This window comes from Amblyomma americanum, chromosome 1 (genome assembly GCF_052857255.1).
Source record: "Amblyomma americanum isolate KBUSLIRL-KWMA chromosome 1, ASM5285725v1, whole genome shotgun sequence".
NCBI lineage: Eukaryota > Metazoa > Arthropoda > Arachnida > Ixodida > Ixodidae > Amblyomma > Amblyomma americanum.
The window spans coordinates 173,555,763-173,573,173 of NC_135497.1; the positions used below are offsets into that span (position 1 = coordinate 173,555,763).

General features: G+C 48.9%; 1 protein-coding gene across 7 annotated transcripts in view; it reads left to right on the forward strand.

Moving 5' to 3' along the window:
* The window catches only part of LOC144114205 (calcitonin gene-related peptide type 1 receptor-like), a 72,997-nt gene that overhangs the window by 18,568 nt on the left and 37,018 nt on the right, over nt 1-17,411 (forward strand). For 4 of the 7 annotated variants that reach the window (XM_077647798.1, XM_077647792.1, XM_077647791.1 and 1 more), the window contains 4 exons: nt 4,783-5,000; nt 15,058-15,180; nt 15,767-15,870; nt 16,454-16,545. In XM_077647798.1, the coding sequence (XP_077503924.1) occupies nt 4,783-5,000; nt 15,058-15,180; nt 15,767-15,870; nt 16,454-16,545 (537 nt within the window). The remainder of the gene's footprint in view (nt 1-4,782; nt 5,001-15,057; nt 15,181-15,766; nt 15,871-16,453; nt 16,546-17,411) is intronic. The other 3 variants (XM_077647794.1, XM_077647796.1, XM_077647795.1) reach the window with 3 other exon arrangements.

A 17,411-nucleotide genomic window follows, 5' to 3' on the forward strand; every position in this document is an offset into this window, starting at 1 on the left:
TCAGCGTATCAGGGGCCACATGCTCGAAACTTTTCGCGCGTTACGATGCTCTGTGAGTACATGCAAGACGCGTGCTGCTTAGACTGACAAAGAGTTAAAGACGACAACACGAACGGTTAAGTGCTGCCTGTGAGCTCTGTGATTGACCGGCATTTGGAATATCGTGCTCAGGGATACCACGATGGCTCAAGTCACGTCCTCATCAGTCACGAATTGACCTTACCTAGGAAGAGCGTTAAGAATCCGGCCCCTGATTTGCTGGTGCCAGCTGTAGCTTCCATATTAGTGCAGGTAAGCTGACACGAAGTAACGTATCTGTGGTTTCGATGTTTTATTAAAGAGTCATATTTGTCGCGCCCTGGGATAAATGAACCTGGCATATTGTCGCTTGTCACACGGAGTGCACTGAATGATGACCCTGATTGTACAGGAGGTTGGTTGGAGTTTGGAGTGGTGTCAGTGCTCTGTGTAGGTGGGCGGGAAGAACAGTGTTGAGCATGGCTTTGTAGGCAGCCTGACTGTCCTTTCGAATAAGCGAGCCCGAAGTCAGGTGTTAAGGAAGCAGGAAGGTTTCTGTAATGGCTATCAGATCCTCTCCCAGAAGGGCGGGATTGTGCAAGAAGGCAGGTGCCTTCTTGCGCAGCTGCGATACAGAAAGAGAGGCTTTCTGGAGCAATTGGAACCTTGCTCACGTCACTCGGTACAAACCATTTGGAGTACAGTCTCTTGAGCTCAAGTGCTTTCGCATTAGCGTCTTATCGCTTTTGCCTCTGCCGTCAGCGCCTCCGCGGTGTTCCGATGTACATGCATTGAATGCAGAAGAAAGCAGCGAGAGCAACCTGCGTATCGCCTCGTGTGTGGACAAACGTGCACTCCGCGAAAACATGAGACATATCTCCGACAGAACAACTGCGTACAGTTTATTCTTTGGCTGCAGACACTGAAAATTCACTGATGGAAGGTTCTGCAACAGTAATGTATTTCGGGCTGTGAGAGGCAGCTGGTTCGCTTTAAATTCGTAGCGCCGCATTGAACTTGGCTCAAATCACCAGAAATACGTTTGAACAAAAAATGAAATTTCTGCACACCACGAAGATGAATCTACGCGCAATTAAAAAAGTAGCGGTAACTGGAGCACATTATGAGCGAATATCTGCAACTAAGCGTCGGAAGACTGTTGGCAGTAGGTAGCAGTAGCAATTGGCCCTCCCGCGCCCTAAATATTCTTACACAAACAATCCTGGTTTGCGACCCCTACCCCTCAGCCGTTTTTCGACTGAATGCATGGCTGTCAGGCAAGGAAACATTGAGAAAACAATTAGCCCTAGCCTGTCAGGAGAGATGTGAGGGCGGGTGTGTGACCAACAACGTAAAACTATCTAAAAGACGTTGCCAAGCATAAAGTTCGGTCGTAAAAAAATTGCACTCATCTTTAAGACAAAATATCTTTCTCCGATTCTCTAATCTGATAAACATGGAAGCTCATGAATGATCTCGCTCAGAAACCGCTTATCCCATTCTAGATGAAAATGTTGTTTATTGAAAAATGAAAATTCGTCCCCTAAACTGAAATATTGCAAATAATTTGGCGCTGGAGTTAACAGCAGACATATTAAGAAACTATTGCAAATACTTAACCGCAAAATATTGATAATACTCTGCCCCGGTAACAAAACGATCCGTAGAACTTTCGAAAAACTTAGAAATTTCGTTATGGCGGCATATTACAGGAAATAAACAGCTCATATTCACGCAATGTCTGCATTTCTTAAATTTAAACGCAATAAGAGAAAAAAAAACAGCATGTGAAGTCTTCCGAATGGAAAGATTTCGCCGAAAGCATTGCAGCGGTTGCTGAACAAGCCGATGTTTTTCTTCGATGTATTTAGATAGCAGAGCCAAAACCAAATCAAATATGCTGTTTGAGGGGCAACGGTCAGGTAGACGCATGAATTCATAGTGCCAACATTATATATGAGATGATATGCCCCCCCCCCCAACTCTAAAAAAAAGAAAGAAATTAAAAACAGAGTGTTCACAACGGAGTTCCGCAGTAGAAATGTGGAAGAAAGACGGCTCTCGAAGCACAAACATGGGAAGGAAGGGAACCCTCAGCCCTCACACGCTGACGTTGGTCAGTGGACTCAAGCTTCCCTCCCTGACTTTGTTCACGTACAGTCTTTGTCAAAAATATACAGGACAGGGGGTATGCTTCCAAGCCGGGTAGCGGGGCTACTGAGCATATTTGACAGTCCTATAAGCTTTGGAGGGTTGAGGATTTCAATTCCTCCCTCCATCGTGAGATTAGGGTCCCTGAGTATGCAAGGGGAGCTGCGCTGCAGGGCTCAGAAGCAGATCCCTTGGGCTGTATACTTTTGACAAAGGCTGTGCAACAAAAATAATGGTTATGATGAAGTCCTTACAGTAGTGACATGAGTGCACCTCTGATCACATAGCATGGACATGCGATGCCTTCTGACGCATTATAAGGGAACGAAAGTATGATGGATGTAGCTGATAGCGTTTGGTGATAGCCTCGTGCACCATTTCACTAGTCGTGAAGTGCAGCAGTACCCAAGCAGCACAAGTCATCGGCCCAATATTGCAACAGGATGGTCCCATCCTGGTCTTTTGCAGGCCCAGCTTTGCCAATACAGTTCCAATGTTGGGCCAATTGTGCTGCTTGGGTACGGTAACGGCGCTGCAACCCGTGTGCACTAGAACCTGAAAATGTCACCTATTGTGAATCAATCCTACAGTCTGAAGGACCGCTCCCTGCTGGGTGCGGTGTGTCCCATCAAGTTTCAGCTTGTGAGAAACATCCTATGCATGTATTCGCCAAAAATATCGCGAGATCTTTGTCGCGCTGTCTGTTGTTTTCCGACCGGTATGTGGCCAGCTGCTGCATGCTCGACCTGTTCACACCGATTACCCTCGGACTCCGCGTGCTTACCCATTCGCCACGCTCAGCCGTTTACCGCGCTCTGCATGGCGTAAGGGAATAGACAGTCTTCGTTAAAAATACGTAGCCCACCGGTCTGCTTCTAAGCCCCTGTAGTGTCGTTCGCCTTTCATCGACAGCGTTAAAAAAATGTCTCGAAATCGGCAGAATTGCACTTTCAGGTGTTCTACAAGAACTCGAAACCGGTGCGCTGTATGTTTTTGACAGGGACTGCTCAGGGCGACGTACAATGAATTTAGTGACAAAAAATAAACAATAGAAATAAAGATGAAATTAAGTTTCGGCTTCTCCACAGAAGTCTTGCTCATCCTGCGTACATCTTGCGGAACCCAGACCTCTTTCGTACACTGGGGGCAGATATCCATCGTTTAGATTTAGTGCATGCGCTGTCTTCTGAATAACCAACGGCTCGAGATAGAGCCGTGATGCTGTGTTCTTTTCTTTTGCAAGCACACGTGGCTGTCTGCAGTAGATATTGTGGCTGGCAGATATCGAATGTTCGGCCAACGCGTTCTAATGCACACGCTGATTCCTCTCGTCGTTGTTGCATTCCCTCAATATTCTTTCTCTTTTAATGTTCCATAACTGGCCGATATACACAGACGCGCAAATCAGCACATGGGATTGCCTGTATACGAGGCCTGGGAATTTTTCCTTCTTTAATTTGTCCTCAGCTTGCGGGCTGGCACATATACAGCCTGCACGTCATAGCAATGCGCCAGCGTTTCTCTGATACCTGGAATGTTCATCTGGGTTTAACGTCCCAAAGCAACTCAGGCTATGTGGGTCGCTGTAGTGAAGGGCTCCGGAAATTTCGACCACCTGGGGTTCTTTAACGTGCACTGACATCGCACAGTACACGGGCCTCTACAATTTCGCCTCCATCGAAATTCGACCGCCGCGGCTGGGATCGAACCCGCGCCTTTCGGGCCGGCAGCCGAGTGCCGTAACCACTCAGCCACCGCGGCGGCTGATACCTGGAATGTATAGAATCGCAGCTCTGTTCTGTGTACCAGGGGTCGGACGTAGCGCAATACGGGCGAGTTGACGTCCCACGGAATCCATAAAATTCGCAAGACAGCAGCAAGCAGAAAAATCAGGTGAAAGGCAAACTATAGAATGAAAAATTAGCAGGAGAAAAATTGCAAGTATCCTGTGGGGGAGTTGAAACGTCATTCCATCTTCCTTTTGGTCGGTGCCGCATATTTTTCGTCACTTACAAGGTCCTCCACTCTTGGGGTGAACACGGCAGCGCGTGGCCGCGCTACGCAGCGTGCCAGTGCGTCCTTCGTGGCTGCGCATCGAAGCGAAGTGGCGCAGAGGAGGCGGTGCTCCGCGTCGTCTGCTGCAGCGCTCGAGCACAGCACTCGCTGCAGCGCTCGAGCGCTGTAGCGCGTCGATCCAGTGCTGCAAAACTGCACGGCCACACGCTTCCGTGCTCACCTAAAGTGTGGATTACCCTGCCATCTCGACTAGACCGGCTTCCGTCAAACTCTTGACTCCACAATGCATTTCGATGAGGCCGGAATCTGAAGGGGCGTGTGGTATGGCCAGGTTTCAGCGTTGTAGTTGAAGTAGCACTCTTAGTTCGCTTCGTGTTCTTCCATGACCTTCAGATCAATTTAAGTGCAGAAAAAAAAACAAAGAATCGTGTATACCGTTTAGGCGTTGACGGCGCTATGTGCGGGGTCCTTATCCCTCCACGAGCTCATCTTCACCCCTCCCCCTTCACTAGAAAATTCCTCTTATTTAGGTGTATATTGTAGCGTATGGCTTTATACGAAACCTAAGCAAAGGTGTTATGGGCCGCGACCTCGCAGGGTGTGCTACAAAACCCGCTATTATCCCAAGATCTGCTTGAACTGCACGGACACGCAAAATGCGAACGAAGCGGACTGCCACCTGCCGGACATCGACGACGAGAACAGCCCGCTCTTTCGGGCCTTCCGCACCAAAGCTATCGGGCGTCTCTGGGCAAACTGCGTCCGAGAAGCCATCGCTTGCTGTCAGTACATGCGGTACGCACCGCGCAGGACGGGTGAGTCCGCCTGTCCTTTCACTGGAGTTATCTTGCTTGTTACGGGCAATGCTGTCGTGGCGCTCTTTACGCATTTCGGGTGTGCTTTACGCCATGTCATCATCAGCATCAGCCCAACTACGTCCACTGCAGGACAAAGACCTCTTTTATTGATCTCCAAATTAACCCTGTCCTGCGTCAGCTTTATAAGGGCAAAGTATCCCGGCGAACTTCCTAATCTCAACCGCTCGCCTGACTCTCTGCCGCCCTACTGCTGGGCTGTGCTGGAGGGCGTTGCTCCGCGCGCGGGCTTATCAAATGCGCGCGTCTTTTGGCGCCAGATAGTCAAATTTGGTGAGCCAGAGCATTGAGGGTAATCGTGTTATAATCGAAATTACAAAAACTGATATGGCTATTACTAAAGGCCGGCTATAAATCCATGATTGCAACCAGACGCCTAACTGTAATAGTTAAAGGGGCCCTGAAACACCTTCCCAGAAGGGTACATAAAATTGCTAAATCACTCCTTTGTGTTGTCATGAACGCCTCAGCCAAATAACACTTCTACACGCTGCAGCAAACCCACAATCGCACGCGAAAGTTGGCGAGCCCTTTCCGGCTACTTTTTCATATTCGTGCCCTCCTCCGTTTCATGCTTCTGCGCAAGTCGATTAAGAGGTGGTTGTTGGATGGTCAGATTCTTTCAGACGTCACGCAGCTACCATCCGCAGCCAGCCAGGCGCGTCACACCGAAGCGTCAGAAAGCTACGCCCCCCCCCCCCCCCGCCCCCCATGAATTTCCGCGCGCGCCGGCGATGGGGCCGGCGGAAGAGCGCCAACTTTTCAGAGTGTAAAGATTCACGAGAGGACAGGGGAAGGCGCGAAGACACTGAACTATACGCTTTTTTGCGTAAACCATGTCAATCTACAACCAACTAGCTCAAATGAAAGTCTTTTAAGTGCGATCGCCGCGGCCGGGATTGAACCCGTGTCTTTCGATCCAGCAGCCGAGCACCATAACCACAGAGCCACCGCGGCGTCTTTGCCTGGACCTGTGGCGCAGGGAAATCCCTAGAACAGATAGGGTACTGCAACCGAAAATCCATAGCGGCGTTACATGAATCCGACAGAAATAGAGTCGAGTCCACTTTTTGAGGGAGTGAGGAAACGTCCAGGGAGAAAGCAAATAATTATTCACGCTTTTCCTTCTCAAAAGTCGCTCTTTCTCTCGAATATTCAACTCGACCCGCACTTTGTAGGGCTTTATATATACGGCGTGCATGCATGTTGTGTGGTTATCAGTTCGGCATTGAGCGGATGCATGTTTCTGAGAAGCCTACGTAGTCGAGACGGATGCAGTGATTGTCAGAACTGCTGCTCCGTTCTGGCCTTCTGGCTACCCTAAAGTTGCCCCATCAAGCTGCGACTAAATGTGTTTCGTGCCTAATCTTGTGAATACAGGAAATCACATCTCCCAGCAAGGCTGTTTGTCGCACAGAATCGCTATTCATGCCGTAGCTGATTAATAAATGATAATTGTGCAGTTTACATGGGCTGTATGACGGAAGCCGCGGTGGAGAGCTCCCATTCAATTCAAACTACTTGGGATTATTTAATGTGCGCCGACATCGCACTGCACACGGGCGCCTTTCGCATATCGAAACGGGATTGAACCAGTGATCCTACGGCACAGCAGTCGAGCGCTCCGACCACTGAGCTATCCTGGTTTCAAAAGTATGGAGGTCACGACGTAAGCAAGCAAAGCAAGTGGTGCTACTAACTGTATCACTCTTCAGTTTCGAAAAAAGCCTCCTACGTAGACACGATAGATGGCGCGAGATGCCGCGATAGCGCGGCAAATAGTTTCGGTCGGTGATCTCATGGCCTCCAGCATTTTGCACCCACTGTGCATTTTGGTGCCACAAAACACGCTGGTAGGAAAGGCAGAAAATATGGCGGCAACGTTTATAACTAATAGCAGGTGCATAATTTTCACGACTTTCGAATGAACGGTGGAGCAATTTGTGGAAGAACATTATTAAGGGCAATATAGTCACTTTAGCAGGCGCACTGCAATTCATCGAAACAAAGCCCAGTTTATAGCCTCAAGTATTATATCTTTTCACGTTCATGCCGGTCTAGCTTTCCTTGAGATCGCCAGCCGCTCTGCATCGTCGGTGTCGGCGTAAAAGATTAGCTCGGCGGGTGGAACGCCAGGGGCATTTTTGCTAATCATTTTCGCGCTGCTTAGCTAAAAGTGCACTAAACTAGCCACTAAAGCGTTGTAAGCTTTAAAGTGTTGCATTGAAGGAATTCCTTTCGCTCTCAGCGCTCGCACGTATGGCGGCGGAGTTCTGCTACCGAGCACGAGAGCGCTGGGCCGATTTCCGGCTTTGGAGGCAGTATTCGTGATGCGGGCGAAATGCCTACTGAACGCCCTTGAGATTTCTATGCACATCAAAAAACCCAGGACGCCGATGTTAACCATCATTTTTGCACGGTGGGCTTCATATCACCACAGCGTCGGCTGATAACATTGATCAAGCAATCTTTGGATGTAAGCGTATAGGCTCTTTGGCCAAAACGTGGGAGTGTACGCCGATGGTTTATCTTTAAAGGGACACTGAGGAGAAATTTTAAGTTTGCTTGTATCGATAGAATACCAGCTTCTAACCACCAAAAGGCCACTCTTACTCAAAACAAAGTTCTAAGGCAAAAGAAGAGCAAAAACTAAAATACAAGTATCGCCACCACAGTCCAATCTGGCAAGTACAAGCGTGATGACGAAATAGCAGAAAAATCCACGAATCTCTGAGGCTGAAAAAAGTATTTGAAGGTTACGCGTATGATTGATATTGAAGTATGTAAGTTTTGTTTTTAAACCGCTAGTGCACTTTGATCACGCTAGGAAGACGGAAAAAGAAAACCTGAATTTTGGAAGCCAAAGAAACATTATAGTTGGCAGTGCAACAGATGGCCAGCTGAGTTTCAGTATGTTTTGATGCTTCGCGGCTATGCGCTTTGCGTGCCCACGTAATTTCCCATTGGACCACAGATCTCCGACGGACATCTGGATAATGTCCGAAGATGATTGTTCAGATCTCTGCAGGACATCTGCCAAGGTCCACAGGACCTACTACGCGCATCCGCCGGATGGTCCCGGGCAAAAGAATTGGTGTCCGTGAGGGCGTCCCACGAGCGTCTAAAAAGAATATTCTGACATCCAAGGCAAGTTCAAAATCGGGGCAAACTCAGTGCAGACATCAGTGATATGACCACAGGATAGCCTGTTTAGATATAGGGCATCCAGGGGATGCACATGCTTTGTTCAAATTAGAACTAAGCCCGTATATCGCTGCTGCAGGCTGTGGGCATGCAGCCATAGAAACTACTAGTCGTGGAGATCTATTTGTAAGTGAACCTTAACAGCTCGCTGCACACCAGTTCAACTGGATTGCAGTTTTGAATGGCCTGGTCGTGAAGTTGTAATCTTCCTTTATATGCACTGGTATCAAGCAAACTACTTTTGCCTTGACACCAATTTATATAAACCTGTTAGCTTTTACATGAGCTCGACAGGCTTAGCAGGTGATGGCTGAATGCCCGCAGCGACATGTTAAGTAGACATTTCAACTGTTGGCAAAATGAACTCTACTTCCTGCGAATAAATTCATGCTTATCCTGCCCTACACCGGATGTCTATAAGATGTCAGGTTCAGAATACTGCACCAGTCCATGAACCAACCTCTGCAGGACTTCTGCTGGAGCAAGCAAACTGGACGCCAAAAAATATATCCGACTGTGGCACCATTGGTGCCCCGTTTGGGACGTACACACTCGGATCTTCGGCGGACTTCCGTCAAAAATCTGTGGTCCAATGGGTTCATTTTTGACGCGCCTCGATTTAAAGTGCAGAGCAGCAGAGGACCTCCAAGTGCCCCTCTAAGTGCTCCTCGGATGAAGTTCATGCGACTAGGATAGCACGGGTGCATAGCTAATGTTGCACGCGCCTCCAAGTTAGCAAACGCACCTTTCGTCGTGTTCGCTTCGTCAACGTATCAATACGCTGGGCTGCATAGCCAGCGCTACGAGGACTATTATTAATTTAATATGTCCGTACGTACCAGTCTCTAATCGTCAGTCGTGACGGTGGCTCGGCGGTGACAGCGACATCGTCGACAGCAAGTCAAGCGCAGCTGCCGACGCTGCCGACTCCTTTGCGGTTGCACTATTCTGCCAGTCCCGCTGCATCAGCCTTCAAAAGCATCGCCGCTGTGTGGGGTTGAGGTCGCTGAAGAGCAGGCCGCAGTTCTTAGCTAGAACTTCGTTGTCGGAATCGGGAACGGGATCCATCGTAGCGCTGGTGAAAACGCAAACTAAGCAACGACGGGTGATTGAGGACTTCAATGTGCGGCCCGGAGGTAGTTTTCATTCTGCTGCTGCTAGGCTGCACCGCTCGCCGCCAGCAGTCACAGAGTCACCGTTCAATTTTTGGACTATTCTGCCGGCAGAGTGTGCCAAGTTTGAATCAGAGTGGCAGGCTAAAGTTTTTCAACTTCGAATCCTTCTTTTCCTGTCCCCTCACCTCTTTCATTTCAGTTCTCCATTCTGCCTGCTATCCATTATTTCCGCTGGCCCAGCTCAGGTTCTTCAGTATCGATGGCAGATTCCGGGGCTAGCAAAAATCTTTTCCTGTCTTTTTTATTATTATTTTAATAAAACTACTTACTACTACTACTTCGAATCCCAATCTCTTAGCGATCTCCTTTCGCTGCCGTACAAACGGCAACAAAGCTACAAAATGATGAACTATCGTATTTTAATAACCTAAAAAAATTTCATAGAGTTCTCCGCCGTATTCCTTTAAGAGGCGGTATATTAATCCATGCTCTCAGCAGTCGTGCAGATGAAAGAAAAAGCCTTGCAATGAATGTATTTTGAAAACGAGCTCCGGCCACAAGGTCGTGTCCTCGCTACTCTTCCGCCCATTCATGCAATTCCAGCAAGTGTAACTCGAAATAGCGTAAAATGTCTCGCTGTCGACATCAATTTCAATCCCTATGTGCATTGCCGCACTTAAACATACGTACACACCCCGCCACTGACCGATCCCGCAACACCTGCAGTACGGCCTCCGCAGCTCGGAGACTTGACAAGGAGGAGGAGGAGGAATAACCTTTATTAGGCTTTCCTGTAGTCGTTAGGCCACTTTCGCCCTAGGTGACCGCCATGAAGGGGTGACCTCGAGGATCCAATCTGGCCTACCCTACATCGCGTGGCTCTATCTGTCCTCGTTCAAAAGAAACACGAGGAGCAGCGAACAAGATCTGGTCGCGCCGTTGAATGGAGTGTCAACACTTAAATGTATTCTTAAACAGTGGCTGAAATCACGTCATCGTTAGTGTCAGCAGAGACTCGGGCCTCGCTACTTTGCTTGCTTCCTGTTGGCATTTAACCGAGCACTTCAGCAAATGACGCCCCTCTGTACAGCGTTCTCACTTTACGAAGACAGGCACGGAGCATAAACCTTCACGAAACGAAACGGAATGTTGAGCTCGGTATGCTGCCGTTTTGTGCGCCGGTCGGCTGGTCCAGCCCAAGCGGTGTACTTCCTAGCGGTACAGTGGGCCGCCGCACCGAAGTGGCACAGACTTAACTTGTCCAAATCACCCATTGTTTGTTCTGGCCCCCATATCAGCGACGATGATTACTATCAAGAAGCTTACCGGTCCTGGGTTATCCGATAATCTTTCTAAACGTTGCACGTCATAGCTGTGCCTTCAATCTTTGCTCACAAAAGAAGCTCATCGCCTGCGGCAAGAGCAGCCTTTGTCGATATACTAAAAACTGCTGCCGAAATCATAATCATTGCGATGCGCTAGCCTTTTCGTGCTGATCGCGGTGCTAGCAGACGGCTTAACCAAACGAGAGGGCTACGCCCGTTGCAGCTTGTCGAGAACGCGCTTTACAGCCCTCATTGTACAACGGCTGTATGAGACGTCGTTCCGCAGTACGGGCTTTGACTTCAAACATCGCAAGGAAAAGCGAAAGGTACGCGAGCGGTGTGCCACCGGTGTTGTAGAAGTAGCTACCGGTTTTCGCCCAAAGAGCACTACAAGGAGAGAGGACTGGGTGCTTGATTTCTGGGGCGGGGGCACCACTACCCACTCCGAACCTGATAGCATGCCTCGTTCGCTGTTATATACATGTCACATGGGGCAGTGTGCCGCTACGTCCTGTCTGCGTGCTAAGAAGCATGATAACATCACGCCCGATCTTCCATACTTCACAAATGCCAGTGCAGTTTTCAGATAACGTTAAAGGGACACTGAAATTATTTTGATGATCATATTCTAACGAAACAGATCGGTAGAGGTGGTCTTATTGTTCGAGTCAAATCTTAAAGCGCTGCGCGCGGACCCTATAAATTACATTTTTTTTTAATTGCTGCTCACTCGCAGTAGCTCGCAACCGATTACGGCGACACCTCACCACGTGTTCTTAGCCGCACCTACCCTAATGGCGTCCGTGAGAATTGGGTGAACCTTCTCTTTTAGTGTGCCCAGGTGGAGTGGGCGGGATGGGGTGCGGAGGGGTGCACAGAGTAAAACAAATTGCACCCTTAAAAGTGTAATGCAAATGACGGCACCCTTTCCGCACCTTTATTTTTCTAGTTTTTTTTTAAGTGCGTTAAGCACGTTAGCACCTTTAATGCGCCCATGCACCCTTCAAAGGTGCACGGCTGTAAGGGTATTGTAGCTCCTTCGGGTGCAAGGGTGTACGGGTGTTCTTTGACTTGTTGAACAACGTTGCAGTATAGTTCAATCAAGTGTGCTTTCAAAATGATGTTAGCTCTCCATTAAGCGTCGGCTGCAGCCTTGATACGAACAGCTATGACTGAGATTTGCGCCCCCATAATGTGATAATTAACTGAATTATTTTAGCTGAAATGCTAAGCCTCATTGACCCCAAATAGGGGCTCGCTGAAATGACATGTATAAACATGGAGAAAGTGTACGCGCCATGGCAAGTAAGTATTGCACGCAGCACTGGGGACTTCTGTGTTGGACTCTGTCAGCTCAGTAGCTTTGTATGATTCATTGCAATTACGCTTATACCTGTTTGTTTCTTTGGCAAAAATACGTGGCACATTAGAGCATTGTGCTACCGTGTGAGCGGGTTTGCTGGGGTTGGCCTCATTTAACAAGCTCTTTTTTTCTTTTTGAGTATATTCAGAAAAATCACGCCGTGAACATCATGCAGACATCACAAATTTGACTTCATAGCAAACAGGTTCAGAAACACCGTGAAAGACACATCGGGTATTATAAATATAACTGGGGATGCCGTAACTGTAGTGCAAAGTTAGGTCGCCGGCAACTTTTCTTGGGGAATGTTCAGCTTCCATTCAAGAGGCACGCAAAAAGATTTCAAAAGCGTCTTTTAAAGCAATCAAAACCTATGAAATTGTAAAGCTGTCGGAGAAAGGGTGCACCTGTACAATCTCCCTTACCATGGGTGTCACAAGCATACTTTGCACCATTTTGGGGGGTGCAAGGGTGCGAGTTAGTCACGGAAATGCACCCTTAACGGTAAAAATGTTTTTACAGTGAGTCCCGACCTGTTTTGGCGCGTCAGCGTGTATGAGTTGATGGTAACGAGGAGGAGGAGCGTCATTTTTAATCACCAATATATTCGGTGCTATTCAAGCTAGATTAATTTTTTTTGCGGTGCGGTGATGAGTGATGGAATACTGACCGCTCGTGCGCGTCTCCTAACTTCAGTAAATATCATTTCATGGTCCCTTTAAAGCTTGCGTTATAGATGCGCTTTGTTCACGCATTTCGTGTAGATAAAAGCCGGTAAAAAATAACAGCGAATAAGATTATCTGTCTGGTGATTGCACGCCATAAGTGACACTTTTGTAGTCTGGAAACAAAAATAAGTTAAAGGCAACCAGGCCGAGAGTTGCGCCAGTTTTTTTTTTGCGTCTGTTCACTGCAGTAAAGTTTAAGGCTTAAAACGCACTTCTGCCCATGTATGCTCGTTTCTGTTGCACGTACAGTGTACGACGTGCTCACTTGTGGCCTGTGACGTCTCGCCGCTTCTAGCTGACTGCGACTTCTTAAAGGGGCTATAGGCATTTTCAGAAGTGCAAGATGAAACTTCGACCGCCTCCTAACATGGAAAAGTTTCCATAATAAAGAAGTTTGTTGCCAGGATAACTGCAACTATCAAACGCAATGGAACGTATTCCGTCACCACTTCCCGGGAGCATTATTGTAGGCTGCAGTGTCGACCCGCCACGGTCAAAGTCCTTCAATAGACTACTGAGGAACTTAAGCCGCGGTAGCCCAGTGGCTTCGACGGTCGCTGACCAAGGCCACGGGACTGATTCGTAGCCGTGGCTGTCGCATTTCGGCGCGGGCACTCTTTAAAGAACCCCCATTGACTGAAATCCATCCAATAGGCTATTTCCCACGTGCGGCTTCGTGACTTTAAGCGGTAAATACGGTAACTATGGCAACTGGGGCGGTATGTCTAAAACGCGGCCAAGCAAGCTCTGCAACGGTTCCAACGGCAGCTCGTCACCGTATTGGTAGTGCTAAAAGTCCTTAATAACGTGGCTTTAACGCCACGCCGTTCCGCAACTTATGGTCAACAACAGGCGGCATCCTAGACCATTGCGTATCCCGAGGCTAGTAGTAGTAGTAGTAGCAGCAGCAGTAGTAGCAACAGCAGTAGTAGTAGGAGGAGGGGGAGAAGGAGCTGTAGTAGTAGTAGCAGTGCGTGCAGCGGTATTCACACGGGGGATATCGGCGCGAATGGATGTGGAGAAGCAGTGAGCGACGCCACCGATCCGCCGAAGTCCACCCCTGCTCTTCGATTCACTGTTCACACGGGAAACAGGGAGCCGCCGAGAGAGACGAGCGAAGCGGCCGGGCTGCGGAGGCAGAGGGCGAAGGGTCGAAAAGGAAGTAAGGGGCCAAAACAATGCCCCATTGCGGGATTCTGGCGAAAAAAAAAAGACGAAGGGGGAAACAGAATATGCACGATAAAAGGGGAGATAAAAGAAACCCGAGGGGGAACACCCAATAAAAGAAAGACGGGAGCGGGCTGCACCTGACGCATGCCACGGAAGGCCACATCTCCCGGTGAGACAGGGACTGAACGTACCGGCCGAACGAACGGTCCCCTCCACGGTCGGCGGCGGCTGCCGGAGCAAAACCGGAAGCTGCGTCGCCGCGAGTACTCTCGAAGACGTGATGTGTACGCAGCCGCAGTCACTTAGAGAGGGATTACATCGCCCGTGTGAATACCCCTTAACTGGAGGGTGGTTACTATGGGAGCCATCGGAAGGGCGGATACCGCGGAAGGAGAAGGGCTTACCATAGGTGGAGGAGGGTATGGCGAGGACAGCGAGGAATTAACAACCGGAAGGCGGCTGCCGCGGGAACCATCCGAGGAGTGGTTACCGTGGAAGAAGGGAGAGAGAAACCAGAACGGAGGAATGTAGCACGGTTCATCTGTGGCGGCTGCTGCGAAACGCGTCGCCCGAGGGAAGGCTCAGCGGCTATGGAGCCTGGAACGGGTGGACTGGAGAGCAGCGCTAGTCGAAGAACGAGCATCAGTAGAAAACAAAAAAGAGTCTTAACAGCTGTACATATATGCATGTCGCTATCCAACAATTTGCCTCGATATATTGTGAAATGAAAATACCTCAACAGCTGTCGCTGAATCTCGCGTTACACAATGATAACCGTGGCGCTCCTCACTACATCATCCCTTTGATGGAACCAGCTTGCAGCATGTATACAATGTTTTGAAGCCATGCGGAGCAAATCCGTTGACGACATCACGCGCCGTGAGATCACACAGCCGCAGCCAAAAGAATAAAAAGGCATAAAAAAAGAGGGAGACAGAGTGTCAGGAGATAAGCAGATAACAGGTATCGTGTAGTTCGGCTTCAGTGTCAAAATCGTAACCTGGCTACTTCTTTGCCTTATCGTTTGCTAACTCGGGAAAAAACTGTCACACTGAAGCAGGGCCAATGTATCTGTCTTCGTCTTCCTCTCAGACGGTGTCTACTGCAATCGAACGTGGGATGGCCTCACGTGTTATGAAGACACTGACGCCAACCGGAACGTTTCAAAGGTCTGCCCACGGGTGCTCTACATCTATTCAAAGCCGCACTGCGAGTGTAAGTATGCGCACATCTTCATGTACAAATAAACCGAGAATGTAACGCCTGGCCGTGGAGAGAGAAAGAAAAGAAGGGTCTAGTAAGCAGTCTCTAGCTTGATGTCGTATACTGCACAGAGAATGCATCCAATGCGGGCCGTGCCACTCCTGTAATAACTAGAGCTGTAAAAGTCGGTCGACGAGCACTGTACATTGTTTTTTCACGTAAGTCGTGCCTCCGGTCATAAGCCTTCGCACAAAGCCAGAGTCTTTTCGGTGCCCGAAAGGATGATGGCTGGTGAAAGTTATCATTCACCTCTCTAAGGTGATGTATCGTGTCCTTTGCTATGAAGTCGGTATGCCGTGTTTCTCAAACCTGCCGTGCCGAGGGGAACACTAGTCGCAGAAATCATCACTTAACTCGGTGACACAGTCGGACAAAGTTGCTAGGTACCCTGCTGTTCATGTGTGGCCAACGTCATGTCGAGCAGTAAGGAAGAAAGAAAGAGAATGAATACACTCGTATCGATAGGCAGGCCCGTTAAAAGTAACCACGTGCAGACTCCCATCTTCGTTGATGCACTGCGTTGTCGGATCTGATGCAGACTACTCGACCAGATGGTGCCATGAAAACGGCTCCTGGTACCGGCTGATGAACCAGCAGCGGACATTCTACACAAGCTGTGCCCCCAAGCCGTGGGTCAGTGGGGTCTGTGGCCAGTTCGGTTTCTTTCTTTCTTTGCTACAGTTAGCCGATGGCGCCTTGAACGCCGGCAGGCTCGCGGGCTAGTGAAGGCGTTTTTTGTTCAGCTCCTAGTGTCGTACTTACCGCACGAGCGTTAACGAAGAACAGCGTTTTATGCAACAAGCGTTAACGCTTGGCGGTGCGCGTACCTCGCGCTTTAAGCATCTGCCGTTCGCCTTTCTCCATACATGTAGAATTTCTCGCTCTCCAGCATGTTTTCTTGGTTGTTGCTATGCTTGATTGATTTTATGCCAGCGCTTGCAGTAGCTAATTGCTAACAGTACATGAGTACTTTGCTCACAAGTGTGTGACGGCTTCTCTGCACGTCAGAAGTCTGACCGAAACGTGCATCGCAGCCGTCACGCGGGATGATATGTGAAAGCCCGCAAGCTACTCTTACTTCCCGCCTTTACAGGGCATGAGGTTTAGATCCCCCGTACTCTGGTACGTTTTCTGTGGAATGTTGGTCTTTCTGTTCGAGAAGTGAAATTACGTAGTTGAATTGAAAATATCCATGCGTGCCAGCTGCTCCTTCCTGTGACTGCAGGAGTACATCGGCGTGTACCACTACTCGATTGGACTCTTCACGCTCTCCGTGTTGTCGCTGATACCGGCGCTTGTCATCTTCAACTGGTACAAGTAAGTCTGTCTTGTCGTTACTGAGTAATTTTAGTACCGCGACAGAGGCTGTGGCAAATAGTCGAGGCGAGGCGCTGGTTGTTGGAGTGAGACGGCATCCGGCCTTTACGTGTCCTTTTCCGTTATATCGTGGTACAGAAGCGAGGTATTTGGAACAAGTGCAGAATTTACGACGTTTCGAAGGTTCTCACCTTTCGTTTGCTAATCTCAGTGTTCTTCAATGAGATTTCAGAAATTCACTTTGCTTGCGGGAGGTGTGTGAGAGGAAAGTAAAGCTCTTGTTTCAAAAACGATAAATGATGCAGCCTGTGACTCATGTTCGTCAGGGTGATAAAAAATTAAGCCAAACATGAGCGATATTGTGCTTGTTTCGGGCGAGCAGGATTTATTGAACTCCGCATAGACGCTTCTGAAACATGTCTAGCACAGTACCTTCACTGGAAACGCTTTTTTCCGTGCTCGTTTATATTGGCAGTATATGCATCAAGCGGTATTCGACAGCGCACATCCTTAGCTGGCCATGCATCTGTACAATCGTGGTGTCTTCAACGGAACAGAAATGCCTCGCACCGTCCTAAGCACTCGTTCGTCTCCAGAAGCTGCTTCCAAAGGTCGAAGCTTAGTATCTTTGCTTCCAATTCGTCGACGCGACCACCGTAGCGTAAGTATACACCGCGCGAGGTGCATGCTCAGTGTAGCAACAATGGCGGTACGTGCTCAGCTTCTGTGCCCTATTGTCCTGCTTCGAGCAGCTTCGCCCAACCTTGACAGTGCCGGTCGAGAGGCCTTCGTATCGCGTCGTCGGTTGTCAGAAATTGATTTTTAATGCCCGCGGGAGCAAACAAGTGGGAGGACCGCCTGGAGAT